The sequence below is a fragment of the Malania oleifera genome, chromosome 2 (genome assembly GCF_029873635.1).
Source record: "Malania oleifera isolate guangnan ecotype guangnan chromosome 2, ASM2987363v1, whole genome shotgun sequence".
In the NCBI taxonomy this organism is placed as follows: domain Eukaryota; kingdom Viridiplantae; phylum Streptophyta; class Magnoliopsida; order Santalales; family Ximeniaceae; genus Malania; species Malania oleifera.
In genome coordinates this window covers 53,874,661-53,891,189 of record NC_080418.1, presented here as the reverse complement: position 1 = coordinate 53,891,189, position 16,529 = coordinate 53,874,661, and the positions used below count along the sequence as shown (strand labels likewise).

The 16,529-nt window shown below is 34.6% G+C and overlaps 1 protein-coding gene across 1 annotated transcript in view; it reads left to right on the top strand.

Moving 5' to 3' along the window:
- The first annotated feature begins 205 nt into the window (after positions 1–205).
- The window catches only part of LOC131148194 (external alternative NAD(P)H-ubiquinone oxidoreductase B1, mitochondrial-like), a 29,084-nt gene continuing 12,760 nt past the window's right edge, over positions 206–16,529 (top strand). Inside the window, exons 1-8 of the mRNA XM_058097928.1 lie at positions 206–213; positions 416–695; positions 958–1,170; positions 1,341–1,591; positions 2,243–2,465; positions 4,456–4,560; positions 12,615–12,866; positions 12,978–13,099. Of these exons, the coding sequence (XP_057953911.1) occupies positions 206–213; positions 416–695; positions 958–1,170; positions 1,341–1,591; positions 2,243–2,465; positions 4,456–4,560; positions 12,615–12,866; positions 12,978–13,099 (1,454 nt within the window). The remainder of the gene's footprint in view (positions 214–415; positions 696–957; positions 1,171–1,340; positions 1,592–2,242; positions 2,466–4,455; positions 4,561–12,614; positions 12,867–12,977; positions 13,100–16,529) is intronic.

Here is a 16,529-nt window from a genome sequence, read left to right as displayed (position 1 = left end):
TCAATCATAGTTGGAGTAGAATTCCTAATCTCTACAAATTATTTGCAGACATATATTAAATTTATTACCAAAGTAGTAAAGCATGAATATCATGCATGAAAAATTTGAAGTAGTCTTCAAATGGAGAAATTAATAGCAGTAGAAAGGAAAAGCAAGTGTGTGTGTGATAGAGAGAAACAGAGAGAGGAACAAGGTGTAAAGGGCTATGAACAAGTAATATAATTGTTCAGTAGAGTAACAAAAATATGCTAGCTAGAATTGCAATTGAATATTCTTTACTAAAATAGATATCCTGCATAAATATATATATTTTGATTTTTCTTCTTAATGACTTTTTAAAGATTAATTCCCTTGTTGTATTGCCATTTGAAATTTGAAAGTAACTAGTAGCTGGTGATTTAAATATTTACTGCAGCGGAGGTGGTGTCATGGCATACTCAGAGATGCAAGCACAGCAGCAAGCACCAACGATAGAACATGATCAAAATGCAAAACCTAAGAAAAAGAGAGTGGTGGTGCTTGGAACCGGATGGGCTGGCGTTAGTTTCCTTAAGAATCTGGACTTGTCTTTGTACGACGTGCAGGTGGTTTCCCCCCACAACTATTTTGCGTTCACCCCCTTGCTCCCAAGTGTCACTTGTGGAACAGTGGAACCTCGCAGCATTGTTGAGCCAATCAGAAGCATTATGAAGAAGGTCTTCCCTGCAGTACATTACAACTAATAACGCATGTGCTCCCGCTGCAAATCAGAAAAATGTTAATATCTTTAGAAACCACAAAATGGACCTTTAGCGACAAAAGGAAACGACGACCTTGATCTTTTGTCGCCAAAAATATACTCTATACCAACGAACAAGGCATTTGTGCCTAAATCCTAATCTTTAGTGACTAAAACTTTTTTTCGTTGCTAAACAAATGGACGAGAAATGAAAATTCTGATCTCTCTCTCTCTTGCAGAAAATTGGTGAATTTCAGTACTGGGAAGCAGAATGTGTACAGATTAATGCGGCAAAAAAGGAAGTTCTTTGTCGCAGTGTTAACAATTCAGATTTGGTAAGGAGTTATAGAAGGGAATTCAATTTAAAATATGACTACTTGGTAATAGCCCTGGGAGCACAAGCCAATACTACTAAGACTACAGGTGTCATGGAGCACTGTCACTTTATCAAGGTAGACTCTTATTTTACTGCCATTTTTTTAAATGGGTTTATACTTAAAGCACGCAATATCATTAGATTAGTCTGGTATCTTAATCAAAATTACCTATTTTTTTGTTTTTTTTTCCTATGGTGTGTGCTCGTACCTTAGAAAGTAATAAGTACCTGCACGACTTCATGCAGGAAATAGAAGATGCGAAGAAGATCCGCAAGAATGTGATAGATAGTTTTGAGAGAGCTGTTCTTCCAAATATAAGCGAGGAAGAGATGTCAAAAATACTACATTTTGTGGTGGTTGGTGGGGGTCCTTCTGGTGTGGCATTTGCTGCAGAGCTGCATGATTTTGTCATGGAAGATTTGGTCAAGCTATACCCTATGGTTAAAGACCACGTTAAGATAACATTGATTCATTCAAATGATCATATCTTGAACACGTACGTAAGGAAGGAAGAATTTAGGGTTCATGAAATCTCGTTCCGTTCTAATATTTTTTCATGCTGGAACTTGAAAAGTACAAGGGAAAGGAAGGAAAAAAAAATGAAGTGATTAATTAATTATCAAGGAAATGAGCAAGAAAATAAAATACATACTATAGACAATAATAAAAAATTGATTTCACACATCAGTAACCTTTTTTTTTTTTTTTGTTAATTTTTAATTATATTACCAAAAAATGCAATCTTAATTGCATTTGATGATATAAAGACAAAATACAATAAGAGGTATATTTTCTTCTTATTTGTTACCCTTTCTCAAATAAAATTTTTGCCTCCAAACAGATCCTGATTTTTTTTGTTTTTTTGGTTTTGGAAATTCTAAACCTAGAAGTATTTGCAATTTTAATGCTTTGAATTTGCCTCATTTTTAAGAATTTGCCTTACTCATTTGTATGCTAGTGACACTATCAAGTATCAACCCTATCTTGTTTATAGCTTATGGTTGAAAATATCAACCCTAAACTGATATGCATCAAATCTCACCTTCAACCACTAGCACAACCTTCTTAGTTCTAGGAATTTCTCTGGCCATCACTTCATACCCATATCAAATACTGATAAAGTCTTCACATACAACCTTTTTTGCAGATTTGATCAAAGAATCAGTTCATTTGCAGAACAGAAGTTTAAAAGAGATGGTATTGAAGTTATAACAGGATGCCACGTTCGTAATGTTTCTGATAAGGAAATTACCTTGAAGGAAAAGTCTACAAAAGAAGTCCATTCCAAGCCTTATGGGATAATTGTTTGGTCTACTGGCGTAGGGATTCGCCCAGTTATAAGGGAATTCATGAAACAAATAAATCAACAGGTTTATCACATCAGACCCATTTGCCCTACTCATCTAAAATTACTTGAAATTAATAAAACTCCTTTGCTGTAAAGGGCAGTATTAATATCTTGCCAACTTATTTGTGCCCTCTCTAGATAGATGGATGGCCCTTAGACCAACATGGGATCCAAACTCCTATCTAGCTAGCTAAGGAAAATTATTAGTCCAAGTTGCCTAAGAAAGTTGATTTTTAGACAAGTGATCAATTCCTTGGATTTTGGTGATTTGGTTAGTTCGAGTTAAAAAATGATAATTAATTGAAAGCTACCAAACATCTAGGGTTCAAGTGATTGTTTAAAATGTGATATGATTATACATTCTAACCTAATAATTCCTGCTAGCCAAGCCCAAGATGGATTTTCCATAATTATTTTTCTTGTTGTGACTATATGGTTCTTGATAGCCCTAGTGGCTAAGGGTTCTCATTCCAGCTTGTTTTGATGACAACAACCCATTAGTGGCTCTTAAATATGCTAGCATTTTTCCTCAAGTTCAGTTTAGGTAAACAGGACAGTTCCAAGGCAAATATAAGGGTCAAACATATATCGAACAAGTATTAAGCAAATAACCATCAACAAAGTTCCACACATGGCACATCCGAAGCTCAACCACCCAAACAAAGCATATATATAACTCAACATTAATTGTATTTTTGTTGGGTTGTGTGTATGAGAGGTATGATGTATGTTACAACTTTTGTGAATATGGTGTGGTCAAGAGTATCTTGCAAGAGACTAGCAAATTGCATATGCATATAGTTCACAATAGGCTAAGGCATGAAAACTGAGTTCACACATGCATATTGAGTCACTTAACTGGATGAGATGTCAAAATGGTTTTCAAACGTATTTTATCAAATCAAGACATCCTATAATTGGTAAAAATAATGTTGGACAAGATTGGTTTTTAACTTGAACAAAAGATTATTTTTTTGGAACTTGTCCATTTTCATTTAGTTTTTTATTAAAGCAAAAATAAAGTGACTCGTTGACGAGAACATTGGACTCGTCGATGAAGAGATCCCGAGACCACCTAAAAATATCAGAGGTGACTCATCGACAAATACAAAGATTTGTCGACGAATGTATATCGTTGACGTATATAGGGGAATCATCGATGAAGAGAAACCAAGACCTATCTGAATTCAGCAAAGAAGACTTGTCAACAAACACAATGGATTTTTCGATGGATGCATGTGTAAGACTCGTTGACGAGGTCATGGAATCGTCAATGAGTGTCGGGCGGCAGAACACATTTAATGTGCAATAATGGCTAGTTTTCAAATTGTATTTTTTCCATTAATGCCCAAAAGCTCTCCAATGATCTACTCGTCCATTTGCCCTTTAATATGAGTCTTGTGCATTCATTTTATACTAGTTGAGCACTTGGTTGTTAAGCACATTGATTGAGCATTCATTTCAAGGTTTTCATATTTGCTTATATACTTTCTTGCTCTTTACTCTAGTCTTACACATCATTTACAAAGAGAGTAGTGGGGGGTTTGATTTGTATTATCAGTTCAAGACGGAGCACTTTGAAGTTGCATCTAGTCATTTTGATTTTTTTGTATTGATGGGTTCTTTATGAGCCTTTATAAGGTGAATTTTGGTGAGCATCTTGTTGTAGCTCTTGGTGAGCAGCTGGGTTGTGTACCCAAGATTGTAAAGGCTTCTCCATCTTAAAGGAGTATTGCTTAGTGGATTTGGGGAATCCTTGAGTTGGTCTCAATGCATAGATGTAGGCTTGGTGTCGATCCACGTTAATATCACCGTATTAAGTTTTTCTCATCCTACTTCTTTTATATTGCTTGCTTGTTAGTATATGCTTTGACTATAAATTGTGATATAAAACTCTTGCATCTTGCCAAGATAATTTTGTGAATGTAGAAAAAGTCATATATCCGCGAAAGACGTCTATTTACCCCCCTCTAAATGCACACCTGGGCCAACACTTCTTTTATTATATGCAGGATAACACACGTGCTCTAGTAACTGATGAATGGTTGCGAGTTAAGGGATGTGAGGATGTTTATGCTATTGGTGATTGTGCTACTATAGAGCAACGAAAAGTTATGGTACGCAATTCTTTTTCCTCTTTTTGGGATGATTATGTATGCCCTTCATAGAATCAAATGAGAGAATATAGAAAAAATTAGATTGTTCTTGAGTGACTACACTCTAACAAGAAATTTTCGCAGTGTATGCCTATTTGTTTTTGAACTCATAACACCTTAATAATCTCCCCTTCTTTTTGAAAAAAAAAAAAAATCCATTAGGAGGCTTTCTAGGCTTGAGCTACATAGTGGGATAGCATATATCTCATTAGCCTTGTTCCACTCCTTAGGACTTGAGACGTAAAAGTTACACACTCTAATGATTGAAATGTCTCAATCTTAGGAGATTCATTGATCCCATGCATCTCTAGTACTAGTTACTTTGTTAACCCATCTATGATGACTTTGTTATCATGTTTAACATTACTTGTGAAAAATTTTTTTTCATGGTTTTTGCATATTTGGTGACAGTGAAAAATATAGGGGGTACACATATAAGACTTTTTAAGGGCATAGAAAAGGCCTACTAAATCCAACACTTTAATAATTTTTCAAATATGCTTTTCAACTCCCATAACAGGCTGTTGCCAAAAGTTTGGGGAGAGTTAGAACCTCAAAGAAATCACTAGCTCGTTTGGGGGGGGGGGGTCCACAAAAAAATAATACATTGAACAAGATACGTCGCTTCATTCTCACATCCCTTAGTGACTTCTTAGAGCCTCACTTTGATAATCCCATTTCCTTGTCTTTGTAAGGATCTCAAATCCAAAGAGGCCCACACCTAACTATTTGCTTCAGTAATTTGGCACATTTAGTAGGATTGAGACACCTAGTCATGGTATGCTCACAATTTTGCCAAAAAAGAGAAGGAAAATGATTTAAGAAGTTGATCAATAACATATACCTGCATTCTCTAGCCATGGAATAGGAATCTAATATACACCTGGAGTATATCCTTCCTTGGAAGTGACGATTCCAAACTATGCAAGACCAATCAAAGATGCCTACAGAAAATATACAAGTATTTCCAAAGCGCAAAGCCCCTTACCAAGGGAGAAGTTTCTTATAGTTCACCAACTCACAACCATACTAGAATGATAAGGTTACTAATATCGAAGGGTGCTTGATTCCCTCAGCCAATAAGGGAGGACAAAGGCCAAGCATGTAGCTTGCACAAGAAGAAAGATGAATGAATATCGGAGATTCAATCAAAAGGCTATAAGAGAGAATAAAGAAAGTAAGTCAGTGTGGATCCAAAGAAGAATATGGAGGTAACTCCTTTCTCAAAGGAGATAATGGATGAATCACTATCTATGAGGTTATATAGATGTCGCTCATAGAGTCTTATATGGATGCTATAGATCTTTGGGACCTTTTGGGCCTTGATGGTGTCGCACAGGGCATCAAACATCATCATAGTCATTCCTCCGCAATGACCTAAAAGAAATTTGCCCGAATTTATATTCAAGCTTGAAACTAGGGTCAATATCAAACTTCAAAGAATTTAACATTCAATTTTGGGGGCAATTTATGAGAAACTTCAAAATGATGAAGAAATTACTGAGCCTTATAGAAATTTGGCAAAATCCCAGAAAGTAACATATGTAGTACCTCAAATACTTCGATTTTGAGGTGCTGAATTTGGAGCAATGGTGGTAATTGTTGAGCTCATACACATTATAACCCTTTTCTAGGTCGACTTCACACACTTGAAGAAGTTTTCATAGACTTTGTTGAAGTTGTTACAAAAGAAGGGAAATTTTAATGTTGAGAAGGTTGAGCAAGTCCATAGAGAGATCAAGATACAAAAAGGAAAGAAATTTTTGAAGATAACCAAAAGCCAACCCAAAAAGACAAGTAGAATGACAACAAACAATGCAAAAAAATGCTTGTGCTAAGGAGAAAACATTTGAACACTTCAACCCCCAAACACTTCCCGAGGACTTATTTTGAGGCAGATGTGAAATGATTTAAGGATACTTGACCTCATCCAATGAGAACAAGAATAGATAGATACACTCACGGAGCCAATGGTGCCTGTGGATAGTGAGAGTTTAGTCTGTGAGACAGCGACGACCGTGGATGGTGAGAGTTCATTCTGTGAGCCAGCGGGAACTGTGGATGGTGAGAGTTCTCTGTGAGCCAGTGGGGACCGTGGATGGTAATGGAGATGTGTCCTGGGGATCGGGTTGGCCGAACGTCCAACTGATGTACAAAAACCGTGTCCATATTCCGGACTTTGCCTTGATCAATGAAACTTGGGGGCGGAAGATGCTAATCCGTAGGTTTGGTGTTGCACTATGGGGTCTGAAGGGCTTGTTGGTGGCTGGAGTTCCTATGTAATAAAAAAAAGAATAGAGAGGAGGCACACATATAAGCATTTAGGAGATAAGTCAACCATTAAATTTGAAACTTTTAGAATTTTGATTTGAGATTTTTTAATTAAATTTAATTTATAAAGGGAAGTCAAGATCTTGATAACTATACAAATTTCTATTCAGGGAACATTATTGGCCATTAAGAAAGGAAAAAGAAGAAATCTTGTCTCTATTTATGCATCTTTATTGCTTCACAAATTTCTAGATTTTTAAAGCATTTTTTTTTTGTTTTTTTCTTCTTATAGTTTAATATTATGTTATTTAATAATAATAAAGATAAGGTAATAAATAGTAGTGGTAATATACTTTATTAATAGCAGGGCTAGTAGTAGGATAATTTTTAATAATAGTAATATTAAAAGCATTAATTTAGATAACAATAAGATGTCAATACTAGTGCTAATAATAATAATAATAATAATAATAATAATAATAATAATAATAATAATAGTCCTAGTAACAATAATAAGAATATGGTATAGTAATAGTAATAATAAGAATAATAATGATAATAATTGTAGTATTAATAAATAGAATAATAATAATGGTAATATGTTCAAAAAATGGAAATATCCTTTTAACTTTGATCCTAACATTATATATATATATATATATATATATATATATATATAATTATTTAATATTGAATTTTAATTCAATTATATCAATAATCAAACCAAACAATATAAACAAAAAAAAAAAAGCAAAGAAAAGAAAAAAAAGAAAAGGGAAATAGGAGATAGGTAGTTGACCAGGATTATGAACTGGCCAACCTGTTCGCAATTTTTAAAAAGCCATGTGCACATGAACAGTGTGTTCTTTCTCTGAGCTAGGGTTTCACAAACCTCAGCTTGTCATTATCCATTTCAGCGGTAGCACCTTGCTTCCCTCGCATTGTCCCTACCTTCCTCTAGCCTTGCGCCAACCAACCTTCGACTAGATGACAACTATAGTAGCCCCAACCGCCAAAGAATCAAGAGGAACCACCCTAGGGATTGCGTATCTCTGAAAGTCACAACCATGGCTGCTACCAACCACTCGTCCCACTTCCACCTTCAATATTTTGTCTCTGTTTTAACCTAATCATGACTAGTGAGGCCAAATAGAGCTCTAGCCAACATGATCTCTTCTATTCTCTCTCTCTCTCTCTCTCTCTCTCTCTCTCTCTCTATCTCTCTCTCTCTCTCTCTCTCTCTCCCCCCCTCTCTCTCTCTCTCTCTCTCTCTCTCTCCCTCCTTCTTTCTCTTATCTCCCTTGCTTTTTTTAGCTAACTCTTTAAGTTAAAGATACTATATCAGGGGTCAAAATGATGTCTTTTCAACCTCCTTTCTTCTCCCTCCTCCCTTTTGCTGTATGTCCCTTGGTACCTTTGGCATGATTTTTGTCGTTGTTTCTCAACAATTTATCTTTTGGACTCATCTACCATGCTAAGCCACCCAAAGTACCAAAGTGATGGTAAACTCCCCTTGACCCCACCTTCCTCTCCTCGAAGCTCCTTTTTTTTTTTGGGTGAAAATAGGGCTATTTGAGGATAGCTTCTCAACTTCCATGGCAGTCCTTGCCAAGTTTAACCTTTATCTTATGCAAAAAATCCACCCTCTTAGTCCATACTCAACCCATTTCTAGCTATACAAATAGGGATTGAAGAATAGGGAAAACCCACTCCCCTTCCCCCTTTTCAAGTTTCTCTTCTCTCTCTCTCTCTCTCTCTCTCTCTCTCTCTCTCTCTCTCTCTCTCTCTCTATATATATATATATATATATATATATATACTATGCATGCATGCTTTCCATATGTGGTCATTTGTACGGAGTCTGCATATAGGTACTAAAAATGAGGGTGTGCTTATATAGGCCTATATGCATAGGATTGCATGTGAAGTGAAAAGTGCAGAGCTAGATCTATACAACTTGTTTACATATGGAAAAATCCTAGTAATGTGTGTGCATGAAGCCTGTATGCATGGGTGTGTGTGTGTGTGTGCAGGGACCTGTATGCATGCATTTTTGTGTTAATATGCATGTAAGTGCACATGGGTTAAGTGTGGGTTAGTTATGGCATGCACAAGAGTACATAAGGCATGTGTATGCATATTTTGGTCTAGTTAGGTAGCCAAAGGGGGGGGGGGTGAATTGGGTGATTTTAAAATCTCTAACTTCATTTAGATAATTCACAAGATATAAGAAATAAGTCAAAAATCAACTTGGCTTCAAAATATGATATATTCAATATAATATTCAAGTTAAGTAATCACATCAATTTATAACATGATAAGAGTGAAGCACACAATCAAAACATAAAGTAAGGAAGGGATTAGAGTGGCACATGGTTCAATCACCTAACCTATGTCCACTCCTTAAACTAACCAATTTGTGTTTTTCCACTGACACATTTAGTATTACATTCACTAGGATAGACACATCCTGCTATTGTTGGACAACCATCAACAACCCGTGTCGTACCACCAAGGACAACATAGCCCTCAAAGGTGAATGTAAGGTGAATGTAATCCTAAACACATGGCCATTTGACTAATCATAGTGTGGTAGAACTTCAAGACACACTAGTCCCATATGGATTACACCCAAAAAACTTAGTGTTGTAGTACTCTGTGACACACCAATCCCAACAAGATAATACCAAATTTCAAGTGCTTCAATAGTCAGGACACTATAGTCCCACTGGGAAAACACCCAAAAAATAAAGATAAATAAAAACAAGAAAAACATCCAAGGTATTTTTATTGCTTACACGAATGTGTTCTAGAATTCAAAATTCAAAATCTTAGAGAGACTTAATAAATTCCTAACCTGTTACGAAGTTATTCCTTGAATGCACTATGAATACAAAATACAAAGACAATTAGCTTAACCAAAATATCAGTGAAGGGTCCTTCAAGATGTATATTTCGATTAGTTTCCTTCAAATTGGTCGTGCTTAATTTATGGATGATGCATAGCCTTCTTCAAGCAACAACTTTGGTCTTTGCAATAAATGTCCAACGACTAGAGGATTTCATGTTTATGGAAGAGTTTCTTTCATGAATATAAATATGGAAAACCTCCCATTTTGTCATATCATCTTGGATTCTTCACTCAAATTATGAACTTGAATATTCTTGTCAAGGAGCAATCACAACAATTTTTTTAAAATCATAATTAGTACTATAGGAAATAATTCAACGAATCAGTGAGAAGTGGTCACGTGTCATAGTTTCTATAATTGCATATGTGATTACAACCACAAGCATTTGAAAGTGCATTTGTGATAGCATTTGTAAGTGTGTTTGCAATCTCATATGTAAGTTCGTCTACAATTACATTTTTAAATTCAATGATTGCATTTGTGAGTCAAACTAGATTTGGTTTGAATTTCCATGTGCAATCAACAGAATCCTTCAAGATATAGAATGATAGAGCTCAATAAAAATTGATTTAATCTTCCATTAATATAGCAATTCCAATAATGTTAAGTCAAACCAAAATTTAAATTTTAAAATCCATTAAAGCTTTTGTAATTATTAATAAGAAATCTAATCAAGATCACACTCAGTCTATAATATAGGAAATTTGTCCAAATAAAGGTAGGTCAGTGAGCTATTAGTTACATGTCACATAATAGACATTTGTTCTCAATGCATCTGTGAATATTCATCTATAAATGCATCTATAAATGTATCTGTAAATGTATCTATAAATGTTTCTACAAATGTTTTTGTAAATGTTTCTATAATTGTGTCTGAAAAACTCATTTGCATTTACCACAAGGTTAGAGCACAATATATATCATGCACGTTTAGTTAGTCATGCTTATCAACCAGTTTTTTCACTCATTAAAACTTAAATCCAATAGTATACATAAGTAAGAGCGTAGTTGTATATGTGTGTGTGTGTTTACCTAAGTGCCTGAGTGGGTAAGCGTGTGTGCATACATGAATATCTGTCGACGCATGAGATGCATGTGTGTCTAAGGTGTGCATAGAATGTGTGGGGCCTATTTATTTATTTAATAATAATAATAATAATAATAATAATAATAATATTATTATTATTATTATTATTATTATTATTATTAAAAAGGGGATATTAAAAAAATGCTTGCTTTTCTTGTATATGCTCATGTTGTTGTTGTTGTATAAACTCACAAAAATTTAAAAAATTAAATAATATTCCTTCTTCTATATTACTAAATCGTTATTGTTGTTTTTCGTTCTTTAGGCATATTATTGTTATTTTTTTGTTCATTGATTTGTTGTGATTGTTATTATGCATTGTTATGCTTATACTTATCATTATTGCCATTATGGTAAGTATCCCAAAAATATGCTAAAATTTTTTTTAAAGTAGGATTAAGCCTCTAGGACTCTATTTTGTGTGCATTGCATGTCATTTTGCATCCTCTATCTCTGCACTTAGAATATTTTGTGTGTAAGTACGATCCCCTATGGTGGAGAGCAAAAGATAGGGTATTTAGATGTCACTTACATTATGCGAGGGGCAATTATCTAGTTCAATTACTTAAATTTATCTTAGTGATTATAGTAGATAGCTTATGGTATTGTTGGTCTTTGCATTCTTATTCTAAATTTGTAAATGCGAAATCAATTTGATGATAGAAGGAGGAAGTGGGGCAATAGCGTCCTTTCAGGACATTTCAAGTTAGAATCACTTTATAATTGGAAAATAAAGTTGAAGAGTGGGGAGTCTTCTTTGATTAAGTTTGAATGGTAAACATGGGCTAATCAAGTATCATTTTATTGGACAAAGTGTATATAAGTGTCGATATCTTCCTTTCGCATAACCACACTCTCAAACCCCACTTTGGTTACATAGACCAAGACTATAGGTTACATAAGGTTAGCTTAGAGATAAAGAATCTGGTAGTAATTACTAGGTGACCTAACCACACATTGGACAAGATAGGTTACTTGCGTCTCCATGAACAGCATTGACCTATAATCTTATCATACTCTTTCAGTTACCATCTGGGTTAAAGATAGTCAAACCAATCTAAAATTCCAGATGTGTTGACAATTACTTTGGGAATAAATTCAAAAATTTTATTACTTTTTTTACTTTTCTATTCTCGCCTTCTCACTTTTTTTCTTTTCATAAATCAATCCCTAACAGTTACATGAAAAAGAGGAGAAGAACAAAGAATAAAATGAAGATGGCAATATTACGAAATTATTATTATTATATTTGTAATTACTCACAAAAAATGCATTAGTTAACAATTATTAACATTTCTCTAAATAATTTTTTTAATTTTATTTTGTTAATATTGGTATTTCTTTTCTATACGATTCAACTTCAACATTCTTTTCATTTCTAGAGTTAGTCTTATCCAATTAGTTAAAAATATATATTTTTTAAATGATTGGTTTTTGTAAAACTTGTTTGATGCTTTAGCCAATAAAATAGTGGAACTTGTTTAAACTACAATATTGACTTCACCATTTAAAGTCATCAACTCATGAAAACATAGAATTGCAATGAGCCTTTTGTTTTTCTTAATGCTGCTTTCTTTATTTTGTAGGAGATGGGATATGCTTTTGATGATAAGGGCTGCTTAAGAATGATATCTAAAGATTAATGAATTGTAGCATCCTTGTTTAGGTCAAATATTGCATGAATTTTGAATTATACTATAATTCTTCCTAATAGTTTTCATCATTTGCATTATGTCTACATACAGGAAGATATTTTATCCATATTTAAGGCTGCAGATGAAGACAACTCCGGTACATTAACTGTTAAAGAGTTTGAACGTATACTTGATGATGTTTGTGCGAGGTACCCACAAGTGGATCTTTATTTAAAGACTAAGCCTATGCGCAATCTGTTCAAGGACTCCAAAGGTAGTGACAAAGTCATCAGTCTTGAAGAATTCAAGGTAGCAATTTCTCAAGCCGACTTAAAGACAAAGAGTCTTCCTTCAATTGCACAGGTGAAATATTAGTTTACTTTAATTTTTTTTTTTAAGAAACTTTTCATCGGCTCGCACTTGATTTTAACTAAAATGATGTTTATATGTCTGAAATATATTGTGAAATTATAGGTTGCTGCTCAACAAGGTGCCTATCTTTCTCAGTGCTTTAACCGCATGGAGAAAACTAAAGACAAACCAGAAGGCCCTCTTCGTTTTGAAGGGTCTGGCCGTCATCAATTTCGACCTTTTCGGTATAGTACTTGCTTTTGAATCCTTCTTTCCTAAATCTATTTTCTTATTGTTTCTAGGTCTTGATTCAACAAATATCAATTTCAAGAAAAATAATCAATACATAACTCCTTTTAGTAGAAATTTGGTGAATTTCAACATTGGTGATTGAACTTGTGAATAAATTTCAATTGACTCCCCAAACAATAATTTTTTTTTTCTAGTTTTATCATTAAACTTGGAAATATGTTCAAGTGCATCCCATCCATCCATTAAACACGACGGAGTGATAATGAGACCACCAACTCACTCTATGGCCATAAAGTCAACCTACCTCTCTCTCTCTCTCTCTCTCTCTCTCTCTCTAAGGCTTCGAATTTGGTAAAGGTGTATGAATGCCTTATTGGGGAGTAATCTTAGGGTTTTCTCCACTCAGTAGAAGAACTACTCCTCCATGATCACAAATAAATTCATCATATATGCCAACTTATGTTAAATGAATTATAAGAAGAAGTAAAAAAATACTTCTTCATTATATATATATATATATATATATATATATATTAAAGTAGTAGTAAACCACATGAGCTTATCTTCTTCAAAAATAGCTATCAATCAAAGAAGATAGAATAAAATATCATATACACTCAAAGGTTGTCTATAAACACTCTAACTTTTATCAGGTCTCCCTAATTGGTGAAGTACATAAGGTCAACGGAATTGTAAGGCACCCAATTAGAACAATCATTTGAATCTTAGGACTGAAAACAAGACCCCATCTACAGACCCTTGAGAACTAACCTTGTTGTGAAAATCCTAGTCATTTGAGTTCAATCTATGGTTCAGGTGTACAATTGTTCATTTAGATTAAGTCTATAATTCTTTACTCCACATCCTGAGTTGGTGACTATCTTGTTAGGTCTACAGGTTCTCTAAAGTCCATGTTGGTAGTCATGTCGTTGGGTCCATAAGTCATCTTGTTGTCAATAGGTCTTTTGCTACAATTGAATACTTAATTTACTTTTCAATTTTAGAGTCAAATCCATGTGTCCAAATAAGTATGGTGGAGTCTGTGATGTTAATTCCTTAACTAAGAATTTAGTGTAACGCCCCGAACCCACCAAGTGGGGCCTGAGGGTTACGTGTTTCACTCACCTGTTTCTGATACCATAAACTACAATCATTCAATTGAAATAAATAAATAATCCCAATTTAAATACCAGAGTAGATCCATAAACCCCGAAAACAACCGCAACCATTTTTTTATATTACATCCCAGTATTTAAAAACATAAACTATACATGAATTGTTCTTACAAACTCCCCAAAATTTACCAAAATGCTACCTTGCCCAGAGCTCTAAGCTCGATCACCTGAACCTGAAAATGTAATCATTTGCTAGGGTGAGAAACATCTTAGTGAGGAAGAATAAATCATAATAATGTGTGGCAAAGAGTTTAATAAATACAAAATATAATCATTTGATATTCACACAAGTAGAAGAAGCACATACAGAATCCACTCACCCAAACATAATTGTTTATAATGATAGATCCCGAGAATATGGAAGATTACCTGCCCATACAAATAGCTTCCTTCTGCTCCAATATCACTACCAAGGCACTCACCTTACTCAGTAAGCCCTCGGGTTATGTACGTAGGTAAAGTCATTGAGAATAGGGAACGTTACCTGCCTATACAAGTAGTTTCGCTCTACTCTAGTATCAGACTGAAATTACGAGGGCACTTGCCTTTCTCAGCAAACCCTCGATGGAAAGTTTTACTTTTCCATAAATATTTATGTAATTACGTTCACACACATCCATAATAATTCATACACTGAGCTCTATGTATATACACAATCACACATATCCACACAGGATACCACACACTTTAATCACACCCACACAGGGTCCATACCCACAAAGAAAATACCATCCACATAGGACTCACATCCACACAGGATACATCATGGCCCACTTAGGCACCACCATCCACACAGGATATTACATGGCCCACACAGGCACCACCATCCACACAGGATATAACATGACCAACACGAGTGTCACTATTCTCCAGTATCCAATCCCCATGACCTACCCGTAGTATAATAGTAGAACAATCTCCTCAGAATTGCCAATGTTCTACCCCAATATATAATGACAATATAACGAACTCCTCAGGCCTGCCAAGGTTATATCGTGATTATATCTAGGTAATATAACGAACTCCTCAGGCTTGCCAACGTTATATTGTGTTACGCACGGAGAACCACACAACAATCACAAGTGGCCAGTATTCACAACCAATCTATGTTCAAAAATACACCAAATCCATATTCAGCCAATATTCACAAGCAATCAGTATATAACACCATTCAGTATTCATGATAGCCAGCATTCGCAACAAATTTAATTTATGAAAGTTATATCCATGCCACACAATTTTTCCCATATATAATATATAATCCGAAATCACTATTTTCCAAATGTCTAAACTATTTAGAAAATCATACCTAAATATATAAATTTGTATAATCGAATCTAACCGATTTAAACCTGGTAAAAAGCTGCTATAATTAATTCCTCTTAACTGATTTCGTAAATTACACCCATGGAAACCCCAAAATGACGCCTGTGGCACTCACCCGAACCCTAATTCAAAAACCCAAGTTTATAAACTTAATTCCCAAAACAATGCTCATTTAACTTCCTAGGTTCCATATACCTCAATCTAACGATAAAACATTAAAATATCTCACTTACCCTGATTTTGGGATAATGTCCTAAAACCCCAAATCAACGATCTGCTCTAGTAGCTTTGCATAGAAAGATCCCACAAACCTTGCGGTGGTTCCGGATCGCCAAAATAAGCCTTAAGCGAGCGAGAATTGAAGAAAATTGAGAGAGAAACCATAGAGTTTTGGAGAGAAGAAGAAAGAATTTGATTTTTTTGAAAAATGCTCGCAGGATCTCTCTTTATATCTCCTTTGCACAGAAAACCATTGCTGATTTTCTCAGAACTTCAGAAAACTGTTGTCAGTTTTCTCTTTAATCGGCCCAAATTTAGCGTTTACTAGTTATCGTCCCGCGGTAAATTCCAAAAATCGTCATCGGTTTTCTACCCTCTCCAAAAAATCGTTGCCAGTTTTCTCCTAAACCGGCTTAAATCCTTTTTTCCCCAATTTTATTTTTATTATTATATTTTTCGGGTCTCTACATTCAGTCCATGTAAAGTATTTTTAATATAATCTTGGTCAATTGAAAATGGTGTTAGGTGAACTTGTTGTTTAAAAAATCAGTCCTTTTTCTTTACCATTGATTTTATTCTACTTTGAGTCCAATGTTAAATTTGAATCATCCATGTGCAATCAAAAGAAAGTCAACATTTTTTTTAAAGGGCACGTGCCCAATAGGATACAATATAGGGTCAAAAGATACAGGGAAATACAGGG